Here is a 15,036-nt window from a genome sequence, read left to right as displayed (position 1 = left end):
ATTAGGATTTGGCAGCAGAATTTGTTACTATGCCTGAATGATTTTGGTTTACAGAGAATGTAAAACCTACATGCCCGTACTATGACTTGCATTACTAAACACATGAAAATACTTTGAGCAAAGTTAGAAAACTAAAACAACAACTAGAGCTGGAGACCATTACAAAATAATCTTCAGGACATATCTCCAAGGCATCGGAATGAACACAAATGTTGAGATTCATTTATTAACTTATGTTGAGATATCATTTATTAACTTGCAGGAATATGCAAGTCTGAAGAAGGGTTTCGGCACGAAATGTTGCCTATCTCCTTCGCTCCATAGATGCTGCTGCCCCCGCTGAGTTTCTCCAGCATTTTTGTGTACCTTCGATTTTCCAGCATCTGCAGTTCCTTCTTAAATAAATAATTTATTAACTTATATTTTGATGATCACTTCACTTTTGGACTTTTTGTTACCTTATACTTTTCATAGAATTCTACATATTAGTGCTCGTGATTAATTAAATTTATTGTGTAGATTTCAAAAGTCGCAGTTCAAGCATGATTATCATATTTTTTTCTTTACCAGCACCATTGAGTTAATAATTGTTGTTTTACAAGCAGAGTACCAGAATTTATTTTGCTATCTGTTTCTTTAGTAATTCATCTGAGCATCAAATATGTTCATAGGTTCAAAAGTCATGGGTGCAGAATTAGACCATTCAACCCAACGAGTCTACTCTACCATTCAATCATAGCTGATCTATCCCTCTCAACCCCATTCTCCTCCCCATATCCCTTGGAATGCAGCATTCAAGGCACTAACGCAAAGAAATAGTGAAGGTAACCTTATGAAATTGTTCAAGATCAAATAATATTTAAATATAATTTAAACATAGGTTCCCATTGGTAATAAAGAAAGCAAACTCAATGCTTGCATTTATTTCAAGAGGGCTTGTATACAAAAACAGGGATGTAATGTTGAGGCTCTATAAGGCGCTGGTAAGGCTGCATTTGGTATTTTGTGAGCAATTTTGGGCACCATATCTGAGGAAGGACGTGCTGACTCTTGAGAGGGTTCAGAGGAGGTTTACACGAATGATCCCAGGAATGAGTAGGTTAACCTACGATGAGCGTTTGTCGGCACTGGGACTGGACTCGCTGGAGTTTAGAAGAATGAGGGGGGACCTAATTGGAACATACAGAATAGTGAAAGGGCTGGATAGAGTGGATGTGGAGAGGATGTTTCCATGAGTGGGAGAGTCTAGGACTAGAGGTCATAGCCTCAGAATTAAAGGGCGCTCTTTTAGGAAGGAGATGAGAAATGTATTTAGTCAGAGGGTGGTGAATCTGTGGAATTCTTTGTCACAGAAGGCTGTGGATGTCAAGTCTGTGGATATTTGTAAGGCAGAGACAAATAGATTCTTGATTAGTACAGGTGTCAGAGGTTATGGGGAGAAGGCAGGAGAATGGGGTTGGGAGGGAGAGATAGATCAGCCATGATTGAATGACAGAATAGACTTGATGGGCCAAATGGCCTAATTCTACTCCTATTCCTTATGACCCATTACACAACAGAGTTTATTGCTTTTCAATGTGTTGTGTTTTATTGTATTCTGAGAAATTTGTGCAATTTACAATATAATAATAGTCACATTTGACCAAACGGCATCTTTTGTTAAATCAGTTTATTTAAACTTTTGTTCAATAAGAAATAATTTCCACCTTGTTATCAGTAAATGACATTAACTAATCCAGAGATGGCCTTTAGCTGCCTGGTTGCTGCATTTATATTCCACAAAATAACGACTGATATCTTAATGCAGTAATAGGTCTGGAATATGCTAAAAGTCAGAACCCTGTACTGTTTATAATTATCTGCATGCAGTATTTTTGTTATAAGTTTTACAATTTCAATCAAACAGTCTCTTCAGGAAGCTTTTCTTCATTGGTGTCCTTTTCAGTGTTGCTGGTGACTTCTTACGTGGGGTTTTTATTGGTGTTCGCTTTATCTGCTTTATCTTTGGTGGAGTTTTAATGCTTCTATCAATAAAGTGTTCATTGCAAAAGTACGTTATGTTCTCCTGAGAAAACTGGATTAGCTGTGATTCTGTGAGATTCATGCACTGAGCATGTACCCAGTGTCCATCATCACCTGCATTTGAACAGAAGATCATTGCTGGTTTATTGAGTTCTGTGGAATAATAGGGCACCCAGATCTTGATATTCATATTGCAGTTGGCACTGCATTTTATCCAATATCCTTCTTCATCACCTTCATTCAAGTTTTCCACATATTCAGAGGGATCTGGTTCAACTACAAAGTGAAATTCTTCTGAATCTTCAAATGCACTGCATTCCTCAGGATCAGTAAAGGATTCCTGGCTGGCAGACATTTGGCTCTCCTCTTTTGGCTGTCCAAAATTTGCTATATAGAAGTAGTTTGCTTCTGATGTATCCTGTTTTGTATTTCCAGGAATTCCTATTAACACTGCACCACTTCCCATATCGCTGCCAAACCAGGTTTTGCTTGTGTTTATATCACTAGTCCATATTGGGGGATCTTTATCCAATATCTGAATGCTATCATCCTCCAAAACGATGGTGTTACAAATGATTCGCTTCTTGCTCTCAGATTCATAGCCGCCAACAATGATGAATTCATCTTTGCCAGCTTGGGTCACTATTGCACTTGATACAGAGATACCCCCATTCAGTACTGTACATTTAACACTGGGATGGATGCCTGAAAGATCTACTTTTAGACTAAGCAATCTTTCAGGGCGATGATTGTCTTTGATGGAGTGGCCACCTAATATATAGATGGTGTCAATTTTTGAAACAGCAACATGGAATGAAAATCCTTCTTCTATTTCTGGTAGCATGTGGGATGTGCAATGGCCGGTGTTCATATCAATCAGAAAAACCTCAGGCAAACAATCGACTAAGCTGTTCCAGTTTTCTGTGGTTCTTTGCCCAGGAGGCTGGTAGGATCTACCCCCAAACAAGACACATATAGTTTGTCCCTTGCTCTGAATCACATTGATGGTGTGGCCATATCTTCCTGTGGGGACATCTCCTTTCAGATTTTTTTCACTGCAACAAAGAGATGTTCTCTTTTTGGCAGTATTGTCATAAACCCTCATGACGTAAAGTGAATTAGGCACTTCACTATTCGGAGTTCTCCCACCGTGAATGATATAATAAAGGCTTCCTGTTTCTGAGGGATCCGAGTAATGAGTTATTGCAGGCCGGCGCAGCGGTGGAAGGTAGCATGATTCCGATGAAAATGAAACGGGTTTAAGTTTCAGTAGATGGTCCTTGAGATGAAGAAGAAAAATGCCTGTGCTGCAGGATCGTTTAGGCCACCCTTTTTGCCCAAAAAGAAAGACTTCACCATGAAAATTGAGTAAGGAGAATCCTGGCTGTATTAGGTTGGTACTGCTGTTCACTGAAACCATTTGCAGGGACATTATTGCAGTCAATAGCAGGCTGGACCTTTGAAAGGAAACTGAATGTAACATTATGTTAGAAATGAAAAGAAAATCAAGACATATATTTTATTACAGACTATGATGATGTAAAACTGACCATTCTACAAGGCAATTTGCATAGTTGCTGCCATTTAGCATTATTTTAATGATAAGCCAATGATTAAGAAAACATATTTTTAAACTGAATTATTTGGGGTTCATGCTTTCCTCATGGTTTATTGATGAAAGCATTATATTCATTAACTTAAAGAAAAATTAACCGGCAAATTATTATTGCATCTCACATTGATACAGTAATTCAGTGTCAATAAATCTTCATTCAGTCAACTGTACGTTTTTGGAATTCTAGTTCAGAATACTTTTTTCTGTTTTTCAGTATTTGTTCTTTATTTGTAACATTGATGGGAAAAGATGCAAAATAATTTTCAATCTTTCGAGAGCAGTATTGGTTGCATGTGCATCAGATGGAGATTATGACCTCAAAATTATGGTAGCAGTGAAGGCTGGAATAGGTAGGTGAAGATCATTGCTAGGCATTCCCAAATATGTTCCTGAATTATAAAAAGCAGCCCTCAGATAGGTCCTCGGAGGGGAGTAATGAGTAATGATCAAAGGAACGAATTGATTGTGGGATGGTTTGTAAAATAAATATTTGTGAAGGCTGGATAAACTAATCAGGAGAAAAGGTTACGTGGCGTCTGGCCTTAATCTACAGTTATCACTTTGTCTTAACCTGGAGCCAATTGGAGCTGAATATTTATATTTAGTTTAGTTTAGAGATACATAATGGAAACAGGAGGCAATATGCAAGAAATACTCCATCAGCCAGATGGCACTTCTGGTGAACGTTCAAAGTCGACTTCCAGCGGTTTCTATTCTTATTATTTTATTTAAATTGGTTTGAATGCAAATACAAATATTGGGATTTAAAAAAATGATCTATGTTTTTCCCGCTCTTCCTTACATTTGTTTCAGGAACTAAGTTGAAGGTTTATTTTCCCAGGCGGACCCAATTCAAATGTACGTGGGCGCCGCGGTACCTGATGGGAATTGTAGTTTAATTTGGGGCGCAATGGACTCCATCTCCCGGCGGGCACCGCGTCACGGCGCGGCGTTGCCAGGGCCACGGGATGGGAGAGCGACGCCGAGATTGTCGGGCGAGTGAGTAAAGACCTGGCTGAAGTGAAGTGGCGGCTCTAAAGTTGGCCATCGCCTCTTTTGTAATGCTTAAACTGACCGTTTGATCTCCCCCACCCCAATAAACGCAGTGGTTGATTTTCTGGCGCAGCCCAGCCTCTTGCAGTGTTAAATCTACCAGGGGTTTAGTGAGTGAACCGTGGCCTATGATAATGATGCTCTTCATCATCTCGCCGCTCATTTACCTCTCCTCGTCCACTCCAGACCCACAAACACACACACACTGACCCACCGAAAGTACCAGTGGCCTGTAGCGATAGCATGCACACTCTGCCCGGGGGGATGGGATTACAACAAAACGCACGACATCTTACATCTTGGTTCGCAGAAACTATGGGGTTTCTATGGGCTTCAACTGGCCACTCAATGGTTCAATGAAACCGATCTGCCAGATTATGTTTTCATTGTTTTGAACTAATTATCTATTTGACTTATATCCCATGTTATTTCCCTGTACTCTTTTAGCCCAAATATGTATATTTATACATCCATATTTCCCTACAATCCTTATCTTGTACCCATCATCATTGATCTGTACACTGGATAGCTTGACTGTAATCATGTATAGACTTTTCCTTGACTGTATTGCATGCAAACAAACATTTTTCACTGTACCTCGGTACATAGAAAACGATAAACAAAACTAAGCTAAACTTATCACCCAATAGGCTTTTGAAATCTGTAACACTGTATTTGCATTATTAATATATTTATTTTTTCACATCATTATCTTGCAGTTGTCAGATATCTTTGCCCTTTGAGGTTTAGGATTATTTCCTTGCTTCACTGCCAGTAAAGAAATTACACCATAATCTTAGAGAGAATGTCGATATTATTTAATTTGTTAATCCATGTCCTTATGAAAATGTATGTCAGGGATGCTCCTGGCATTTGGACGGTGATTAAAACATGATATTTTTCTCAGGAAACGTGCCAACAACGTGCACTAAATCTTTATATTACAGCTTCAATTTGTAAGCATGATGTAGAAGGCAATATGTCTGAAAAAGTGATTTCCTGCAGTATGAATCTAAATTCTTTGCGCAGTAAATGGGAGGGCATTGGAGAAGCATGAGACCTAGAAGTACTGGTACATAATCCCTGAAAGTGGTGCCTCAGGTAGACAGGATGGTGAAGAAAGTATTTGGCACATTTGCCTTTGAGAGAGTACAGGAGTTGCAACTATAGAAGCCATTGGTGAGACTGCACTTGGCGTATTAGGCACAGTTCTGTTCGTCAAACTATAAATGGCTACTACAGGAACAATGTAATTAAGCTGGAAAGGGTGCAAAATATATTCACAAGGATGTTACTGACATGGAGCCTAGGAGGCTGAGGGAATTACTTTATTGAGGTTTATAAAATCATGAGGGGCATAGATAAGGTGGATGGTAGGGGAGTCTAAAGTTAGAGGGCAGTGATAAAGAGAGAAAGAAAATATTTTAAAAGGACATGAGGGCAACTTTCTCCACACAGAGGACAGTAAGTACAGGTATACGGTATGAGCTGCCAGGGCAAGCTTTTGATGCAGATGCAATTACAAAGATTAAAATAATTTCGATGGGTATCTGGATAGAAAAGATTTAGAGGGATAGAAGCTAAAATCATTGCAGCTATAATGATGTGAAGATGTTTTAATTTAAATTTCAATCTTTGGCATTTTGTCCTGTGGCTTTGGATGGGGGTTTCGGTCTTAATTGTGTCTATCTTGTTTAACATCAAAACGTGAATCCACATAATCAGAAATATTGAAATTGATTTTGTCATTTTTATGGTTAATGATAAATGAGGCAAATTTATTATCAATTTTATCCATTTAAAATTTCGTTCTTACTTTGATGTTAAAATATAATTTGACATTTAATCTTAACATTATTTATGCTTAGCATAGACAATACTTAAATTAATACAGTAATTAATTTGGCTTCTACTTACAAAGAATTTGGTTACTTTTCAAAAAAAAAAATCAGCATATTTGTTTTATTTTACAGAAAACCAACTACTATTTAGTCTTTGTTAACTGTAGTGATACAAGCCATGTTAGTTTTGGGAACTATCTACCAATTCTTGCCCCATTTTGCTTTCATGTAGATTTGAATTAATGAACAGGTTGTCCATTAGTCCTTTGTACCCTTCATATTTGACAATTCTTTGTATATTTGAGATGGACAAGATGACAAGGGGCCAGGGTGAGAAGGAAAGTTAATTTTTGTTAGTGGACTGGTCAGGGAATTTGTCAAAGGATTAGAAATGAACTAAGGAAAGATTTTCCATTCAAAGAATTGTGACAAAAACTTAAAACACATTTTAAAACATTATCTGGTGGAGCACACAAAGCGCCTCAATTTGCAAGATTACAGATTAAATTGGAAAATTAGATTAAATTAATTATCTCTTTTTTGGCTGGCCTGCACACATTGAGTTGATCTGTTAATTTAGGTGTTTCAATGAACAATTACTATATTGTCCAAGGGGTACTCCAGATCACTAGGTGTAAGTAACTTCTGGACTTCATAACAGGAATGTGAAAAGCCTTGCACAAATGCAATTTATTCTTTTCATCTTTTCTCGGTTTCTTCTTTACCAGATGTATTTCAAGATAACTTTGCTTTTTATCAATAACACGATAATTAGGAATTACAGAATTTCATTTTACTTTTCCAATTTTGCACTTTCTTTCAATGAAACTACAATTGGTCCATTAACTGAATTGGTTATTACAGTATAATCTGTTGTGTTTTAGCATATAGACTTCCATTGCCCTTAGACATAGTTATATTAGAATTCTCAGCTACCATTGCCTACAGAAGGAAGTTACATTTTCACCACAATTATTATGATAATTATTAGAATGGTCTAATTTTCTTTGCAGTTTATTGCTTAGCAGATGTAATATAATGTTAGCACTGCCAATTAACCTTATAACCACTGGATAAACTTAATTAACACTTGTTAAAACAATTGTAGTAAGTTGACTACAAGTTTGGCTCTTTTTTATTACGCTGGGTATCACTTGACACCTTTTCTAAACTTTAAGTGGTTGTATTGTCCATACAAGACAGCTGTTAGGTAGATCAACTACTGTGACAATAGTTGTTGTCACAATAATTGTTCTACTGCCTATAATTTGAGCATAATACCAAAACAAAATTACCTGTAAAGTGCAAGAAGTTGAAGAGACTGGAAATGCTTGCTGAAGTCGCAGAACACTTGGTAAATATGTAGTATGCAGGCAATGTAGGATATTTCTGAGAGCGTTTACAGCTGGTGCAGATGATACCAAGCACTTCCTTGATGAGATCAAATGCCGGTGCACAGCAGATGCATCAATGATGTGGTGTGTTTCAAATATGCAAGATAATAAATGTTTAGGTGTACATTACTATATGACTAATATCTTGTATATAATAAGTATATAAATAATAACATGTTATCTCCTGCATGTTTATTCTGCAAAGTAAATTCCCTTTTTAACTCTCTTAATGTTAAATCTCATTCTGAATTAAACAATGGGCTTTGATGTTCTATATGTTTGGACCCATAACATCAGCACAATCTAAACAATTTGTTAAATCAGCATGGAACAATTGATGAACTTTAAATAGGAATAACAACCATAAATGATTATACTGGTTTAAGCTTAAATCTGCCCACTTTAGGTATCACCCACAACAATAGTCTTGACCCCTTCAAGGATTGTTCTGGTTTATCAGTCTATATCAAGAGAAAACATATTTTAAAGCTTATTTTACTTTTAGAGGAATGCCTTATTAAATAATGCTTATATTTGGTAATAAAGCAGATTTGAGCAGAATTCTGCTCCATGCTACCACTGCTGAAAAGATCAGGGAATACATTTTCTGGAGAAAAAAAAAGCTGCATACTTGTGCTGGGATTTCTGATTATGCAATTTAATTAAGAATTATTTGAATTGGAAGGCAGATGAAGTTGGGAATAAATTCGGGACCAGTTTTTTGATTATGGCACAGATGAATATGCCAATTTAAAATGATTTTTGCAAAATATTTCCAATTATGTTTACAGCAAACACTGCTAGTATGCTACTGATTTCAGTATTCCAACAAATTTATTGTGGGTGATTCTCCCAGAATTGAACCGAAGAAATTATTGGGGGGATAGTCTACATTCAAGACCTAATTGTTGAAGAGTTTTATGTGTCATAAACATCACTTGGGCTGTCCTAAGCAAGTTCTGCCTGAGTAATTCATTAAACAAAACCAGCTTATGTCTCACCCCCAACCTTAGCCAGGGCTTTGATCTTTTAAAAACATCTTGAATGTCTTTAACACAGTTTGTTATATTGAACTTCATGATGAATCATAATGGAACACAACCAATGGTCCAGAAGCAAATTGTTGATGGCACCTTTGGATTTCCACTTTTTCACATGATTTGTGTCAGTCCTGACATTCCTCTCAGTTAAGCAAAATAATGATGTCAAATACTGATGATTTTGCTGTCATAATCCTTAACATTGAGGTCATGTTTTAAATGACATAAATGTGCAGTAATCATTTTTACTATGCTTAGCATAAATCTTTTCCTCTTGATTAGTATTATAGACCTATAAGGGCACCCAGTTTTAATTTGTTCAGGTAGGAACAGGTGAAATTTTGAAGAAGGAATGATGTGTGATTGACTTTGTAAAACACTTTTACTGAGGCCTTGCTCCGTTTTTACCATTTGGATTATTGTTCTGCAACCCACCATTGTTCAAAGCTTTTGTAGTATTGTGAGTATCAGTTAATAGGTGCACTGTGGTTAATTATAATGGAATACTTAAAATATAGAATTCTTTCTCGACCAATCCTAAATTAGTATTTGCATGAGATCTAATGTGGATTCTTATAAAATTATCAAACATTTGGATTAGAAAATATAAATAGCTATGGAGAAGGCTGCATGAGCCATGAGCAGCATGAGCCCTCATTCTCTGCCATTCCATAAGATTATGGCTTATCTGCTTATCAGCCACAACTCCACCTTCCTGTTTCATATCCCATGTGGTTAATAATACATCCATTTCAAACTGTGAATGTACTTAATAACTCAGTGTTCACAGTTCTCTGAGCTAAAGAATTGCAAAGACTTTAAGTTGTTGAAATTCTGTCTCATTTTAATCCTAAACAGGTTTCCCATTATCCTGAGAATTGTGAGCCGAACTCTCTAACTCTAGATTCCCTCTGTAGGGAAATCGACTATTCACCCTGTCATCCATCTCTACCACCCCGCCTCCTGGATTCCTATAATTCTATTATAAGGAAAAGGTAAAAATAATCATAATCATACTTTATTAGCCAAGTATGTTTTGCAACATACGAGGAATGTGATTTGCCATACTGTCATACCATTAAAAGCAACAAAACACACAAAATACATTTTAACATAAACATCCACCACAGTGACTCCTCCACATTCCTTACTGTGATGGAAGGTGAAAAAAAGTTCAATCTCTTCCCTTCTTTGTTCTCCCGTGGTCAGGAGCCTCAAGCCTTCCATTGACGGGACGATCTTGGCTCCCGTAGCCAACGGTGTTCAGGCCCTCCTAGTTCGGGGCGATCAAGCTCCCGCATCGGGTGGGATGTCAGCACCGCCGCGCCGGGCGATCTGACCCTGGGTCGGGGCTGGTCGAACCTTCTGCGTCATATGAAGCTTCCCAACATCCGTCTCTACCCGAGACTGCGAGCTCGTCGATGGTGAAATCCACATGCCGCGGTTGGAGCGTCGATCCCAGGCACGGGGTCGGCTCCGATAGTCGGACCAATTAAGAGATTGAAAAAAAAGTTTCCCCCGATCCCCTCCCCCACTCTCCACATAAAACAAACCAGAGAACATGAAGCCAAACTTTAAAAACACACTAAAATTACAAAAAAAAAGACAAAAAGACAGACAGACTAGACAGTTGGTGAGGCTGCCATCGTGCGGTCCCCCCTGGTGGATTAGTTGTTTTCTGTTTAGTGATGGAAAATAGGACAGCATACCTGTAAGATCTTCACCCTACGTTGCATCTTGTCATGTTTTTCTGAGAATCCTGTATGTTAATAAAAACAGTAAACTAGCATGACAGAGGAGAAGCCGGCCAAATGTCACATAAAACAATTCAGCACAGGAACGGGCACTTTGGCCCACAATATTCGTGCCGAATATGATGCTGGTTAAACTGATGTCAACTGCCTCTACATTACCTGCCATTTCCTTCTATTCCCTGCACTTCCATCTGCCTATCTAAACGCCTCTTAAACGCTACTATCATATCTGCTTCCACAACCATCTCTGGCAAAGCATTCTAAGCCCTCACTACTCTCTGTGTAAAAAAAAAAGAAAAAAAATTACCATCGAACTTTCCCCCTCTCACCTTATACCTATGCCCTCTAACATTGGCCATTTCCATCTTCGGGAAAACCTTTCTGACTCTCCCCTATCTATCCCTCTCATAATTTTACTTCCATCAAATCTTCCCTCAACCTCCAACGTTCCAGACTCATGACTTCCTGACTCATATTAAATGCCCTTAGCAATGAAGGCAAGCATAGCTTACACCATTTCTACCACCCCATCCACATGTGCTGCCACCTTTAGTGAGCTATGAACTTGCTCCCAAGATCCCACTGTGCATCAATGTTAAAGGTTTTGCCATTAATTGCACACTCTCTCTTTACATTCAACCTCCCAAAGTACAACACCTCACATTTGCTCGATGTAAACTCCATCTGCCATTTATACGCCCATTTCTGCAGCTCATCTATATCCTGCTGAATATTCTGACAGAATTCCTCAATGTGTGCAACTCCTCCAATTTTGGTGTCATCAGCAATCTTATTCACCAACTAATCTACATTTATGTCTGGGTCATTAATGACAAACAGCACTGTGGAACTCCACTGGTCAAGACCTCTAGCCAGAATATCTACCTTCCACCGCAACCCTCTGTCTTCTATGAATAAGTTATTTCTGAATCCATATGACTAAGTCATCATGAATCCTCCAAATCTTAATTCTGGATCAGCCTACCATGAGGGATTATCAAAAACCATGCTAAAATCCATGTATACAACATGCATCGTCCTACTTTCACCAAACTCCTTCGACATCTCAAAAAAACTCAATCAAGTTAGTGAGACACCACTTGCCATGTGCAAAGCGTGCTGGCTATCTCTAATTAGCCCATTCTCTTCCAAAGGGGAGTAAATCCTTTCTCGAATAATTGTCTCCAACATCCAGACGTCCCTATTCAAAACAATCTTAAAACTTGGAGTTGTGATTACTATCTTCCAATTCTTCTTCCACTGCAGCGCCAGTCACCTGACCAGGCTCAGTTCTCAATACCAGGGTCCAGTATGAACCCTCCTTGAGTCGGAATGTTTAAGTCAACCTTCTTGAGTACACCTGACAAATTCTGCCCCATCTAATCCTCTTGCCCTGAGTAAGTCCCAGTCAATATTGGGGAAGTGAAAGTCATCCACTGCAACAACCCTGTGAGGCTACAACCATAATCAGTGAGGTGGGAGGCAGTACTACGTGTGCAATTTCCTTTCACTGCAATCATTTCCACATAGAGGAGAGATGTTTGCAGAAGCCAGCAGAAGGGCTCCTCATCACTGGAGATTTTATGAGATTCAATGGATTATCTAGGGCAGTCCAAAGGCGTTGAAGCAAGATTGATTTTTCTTTAACGCTCTAATCAAATGTTTAGTATTGGATTTTCAGCTATAGGATTCGACCCTAGATTAGGCTTGTGCAAAGAGGGCAGTGATGTTACATCCTGGGTGTGCTGTCAGATGTATTGACCCTATTGTGTTATTACAAAGCACAGTTGGGCTGTAGGCCCACAGACTGACAAGTCAGTAAGGGGAGTAATTAATTTTTAATTGTTTGGAGGCACTGAGGATAAAGTTGGAGGGAAGATAGACACAAAAAGCTGGAGTAACTCAGCGGGACAGGCAGCATCTCTGGAGGGAAGGAATGGGTGACGTTTTGTGTCGAGTCCCTTTTTAAGTGGTTAGGGATAAGGTAAACATGAGGTATAGACTGTAATGTGGAGAGGGGGGGGTGGGGGGAAGTCAAAAACTTCAAATTCCTGCGCGTGCATATTTCCGAAGATCTTTCCTGGACCTAGCACACTGATGCAATTATAAATAAAGCACATCACTGCCTCTACTTCTTGAGAAGATTACGGAGATTTGATATGTCAGAGAGGATTCTCTTGAACTTCTACAGATGTACAGCAGAGAGCATATTGATTGGTTGCATCATGGCCTGGTTCGGCAATTTGAACGCCCAAGAGCGGAAAAGACTGCAAAAAGTTGTGAACACTGCTCAGTCCATCACCGGATCTAACCTCCCCACCATCGAAGGGATTTATCGGAGTCGCTGCTTCAAAAAGGCAGCCAGGATCATCAGAGACCCACACCATCCTTAACACACACTCATTTCACCCCTGCCATCGGGAAGAAGGTACATACGCCTGAAAACGGTAACATCCAGGTTCAGGAACAGCTTCTTACTTACAAACTTACAAAATTCTTAAGGGGTTGGACAGGCTTGATGCAGGAAGATTGTTCCCGATGTTGGGGAAGTCCAGAACAAGGGGTCATAGTTTAAGGATAAGGGGGAAATCTTTTAGGACCGAGATGAGGAAAACCTTTTTCACACAGAGAGTGGTGAATCTCTGGAATTCTCTGCCGCAGAAGGTAGTTGAGGCCAGTTCATTGGCTATATTTAAGAGGGAGTTAGATGTGGCCCTTGTGGCTAAAGGGATCAGGGGGTATGGAGAGAAGGCAGGAACAGGATACTGAGTTGGATGATCAGCCATGATCATATTGAATGGCGGTGCAGGCTTGAAGGCCTACTCCTGCACCTATTTTCTATGTTTCTATGTTTCTACAGGCATCAAGCTATTACACTACAACTTCAAATAAGCTCTGAACTATAATAGACTATTATTATTATTGCACTACCATTGTTTGTTTTTCGAGTGTGTGTATGTGTGTATATATAGAAATATATATACATAATACAGAAATATATAAATATATGTATATATATATATATATATATATATATATGTATATATATATATATATATATATATATATGTGTGTGTGTGTATATATGTGTATATATATATATATATATATATATGTGTGTATATATATATATATATATATATATATATATATTGTGTGTGTACTTGTGAGTATGCACACTGAAATGGTTTCTTCTCTTGTTTATCATATTGTTTACAGTGTACAATGTGTATATATTCTGTTGTGCTGCAGCAAGTAAGAATTTCATTGTTCTATCTGGGACATATGACAATAAAACACTCTTGACTCTATTTGTGTCTGTCTTCAGTTTAAACCAGTATGCAGTTCCTTACACATAAAGTTGGAGGGAGTTGTTTCATGGAAAAGGTTGCGGGAACAGGCATTTTTTTTTAGGATGAGAAGCATCTGTGACACTGGCTATTTTATGGTTTACAGAGAAGTTGATCAAAACATTTAGAAGAATGTGGAACAATGAATTGCAGAAAGAGAAAGTAGGGCAGTGGGCTACCACGGACAGTTGTCTAAAAGTTTTCTATTTAAGATTCAAAGATTTTAAAAAAGAGACAAAAGTTAAGACACATTAAATTGCTTACCTTTTTTCTTTAAGATGTCTTGCAAGGATTCAAGTATTGCTTCTCCAGTTCATCTGAAAATGAACGCGTCTTGTTTCTTGCCTAAGCAATAGTGGTATGGTTTGGTGGCTGATATACTGTCCTCATAAAATAGAGTTCCTAATCCAGTCTGTGTTTGCTTAAGGTATCTTCAGAACTATATACTCCTCTCATACTGATCAACGTTCTAAATCTGGTTTGTACTGCACAATATTCTGTGAATTAAACATTTTCAAAATTAGGTTGTGGAATAGAATGTTTACTATTCTGTAATGATATGACTGAAAAGAGCACACACTGACTTTCTTTGATCACCTCACATTATGCATATTGTATGTTGCCAAACATAAAATTTTTTTGTGGTTGTCACTGTATAAGTGTTCTTCCTAGAAAATAAGTTGACAGATGCCCATGGATTCATCAGTTCAAACCACAGAATGAAGAGAAGCTCTATGCTTCCTGTAATTCATCTCTCACTGAGCACTTCGCCAGAGATTTTATTAAATTTGTTCGTAGTTTATAACTACATTTTTATAACGTACTAGACTAAGTGGGACCAACCCAGCATCACATGGGAGGGCTGGTCCCCCAACGCAATATTCCACCTCTCCACCAATTCCAATATTGGTGGGCAATGGGGGGGGGGGGGGGGGGGGTTCTGGAGCGCTAGTATGGGTGTTGTGGG

General features: G+C 38.4%; 2 protein-coding genes across 4 annotated transcripts in view; one reads left to right on the top strand and one right to left on the bottom strand.

Annotated features, from left to right (window-relative positions):
- Positions 1-655: 655 nt before the first annotated feature.
- rag2 (recombination activating gene 2) lies at positions 656-14,825 on the bottom strand. Of its 2 annotated transcripts, XM_055649378.1 has the most exons (4): positions 14,334-14,825; positions 10,675-10,724; positions 7,827-7,962; positions 657-3,492 (listed from the first exon to the last, which is right to left on the bottom strand). In XM_055649378.1, the coding sequence occupies exons 2-4, from the start codon at positions 10,699-10,701 to the stop codon at positions 1,895-1,897; spliced, it is 1,761 nt and encodes a 586-aa protein (XP_055505353.1). In that variant the 5' UTR covers positions 10,702-10,724; positions 14,334-14,825; the 3' UTR covers positions 657-1,894. The 2 variants fall into 2 exon arrangements, with proteins under 2 accessions (XP_055505354.1, XP_055505353.1); XM_055649379.1 differs by lacking the exons at positions 10,675-10,724; positions 14,334-14,825 and having other exon boundaries at positions 656-3,479; positions 7,827-8,509.
- Positions 4,533-15,036, top strand: part of iftap (intraflagellar transport associated protein) — a 31,680-nt gene continuing 21,176 nt past the window's right edge. The window contains exon 1 of one of the 2 annotated variants that reach the window (XM_055649381.1): positions 4,533-4,636. Coding sequence is in view for 1 of the 2 variants with exons in the window: in XM_055649380.1 (XP_055505355.1) it covers positions 10,401-10,427 (27 nt within the window). In the remaining variant the exon portion in view is untranslated. Of the gene's footprint in view, positions 4,637-10,385; positions 10,428-15,036 lie in introns of those variants that run through there. The other variant, XM_055649380.1, reaches the window with a different exon arrangement.

Source organism: Leucoraja erinacea, chromosome 18 (assembly GCF_028641065.1).
Source record: "Leucoraja erinacea ecotype New England chromosome 18, Leri_hhj_1, whole genome shotgun sequence".
Taxonomy (NCBI): Eukaryota; Metazoa; Chordata; class Chondrichthyes; order Rajiformes; family Rajidae; genus Leucoraja; species Leucoraja erinaceus.
This window is presented reverse-complemented; position numbering and strand designations above follow the sequence as displayed.

Bases quoted from the DNA above. Each gene is read 5' to 3' on its own strand.
- rag2 (XM_055649378.1), bottom strand. From the start codon at position 10,701: ATGCAACGTAGGGTGAAGATCTTACAG. The intron at 7,963-10,674 runs GTATGCTGTCCT...GATCTCATCAAG, and splicing joins GTAGGGTGAAGATCTTACAG to GAAGTGCTTGGTATCATCTG. The intron at 3,493-7,826 runs GTAATTTTGTTT...TGTTACATTCAG, and splicing joins CAACTTCTTGCACTTTACAG to TTTCCTTTCAAAGGTCCAGC.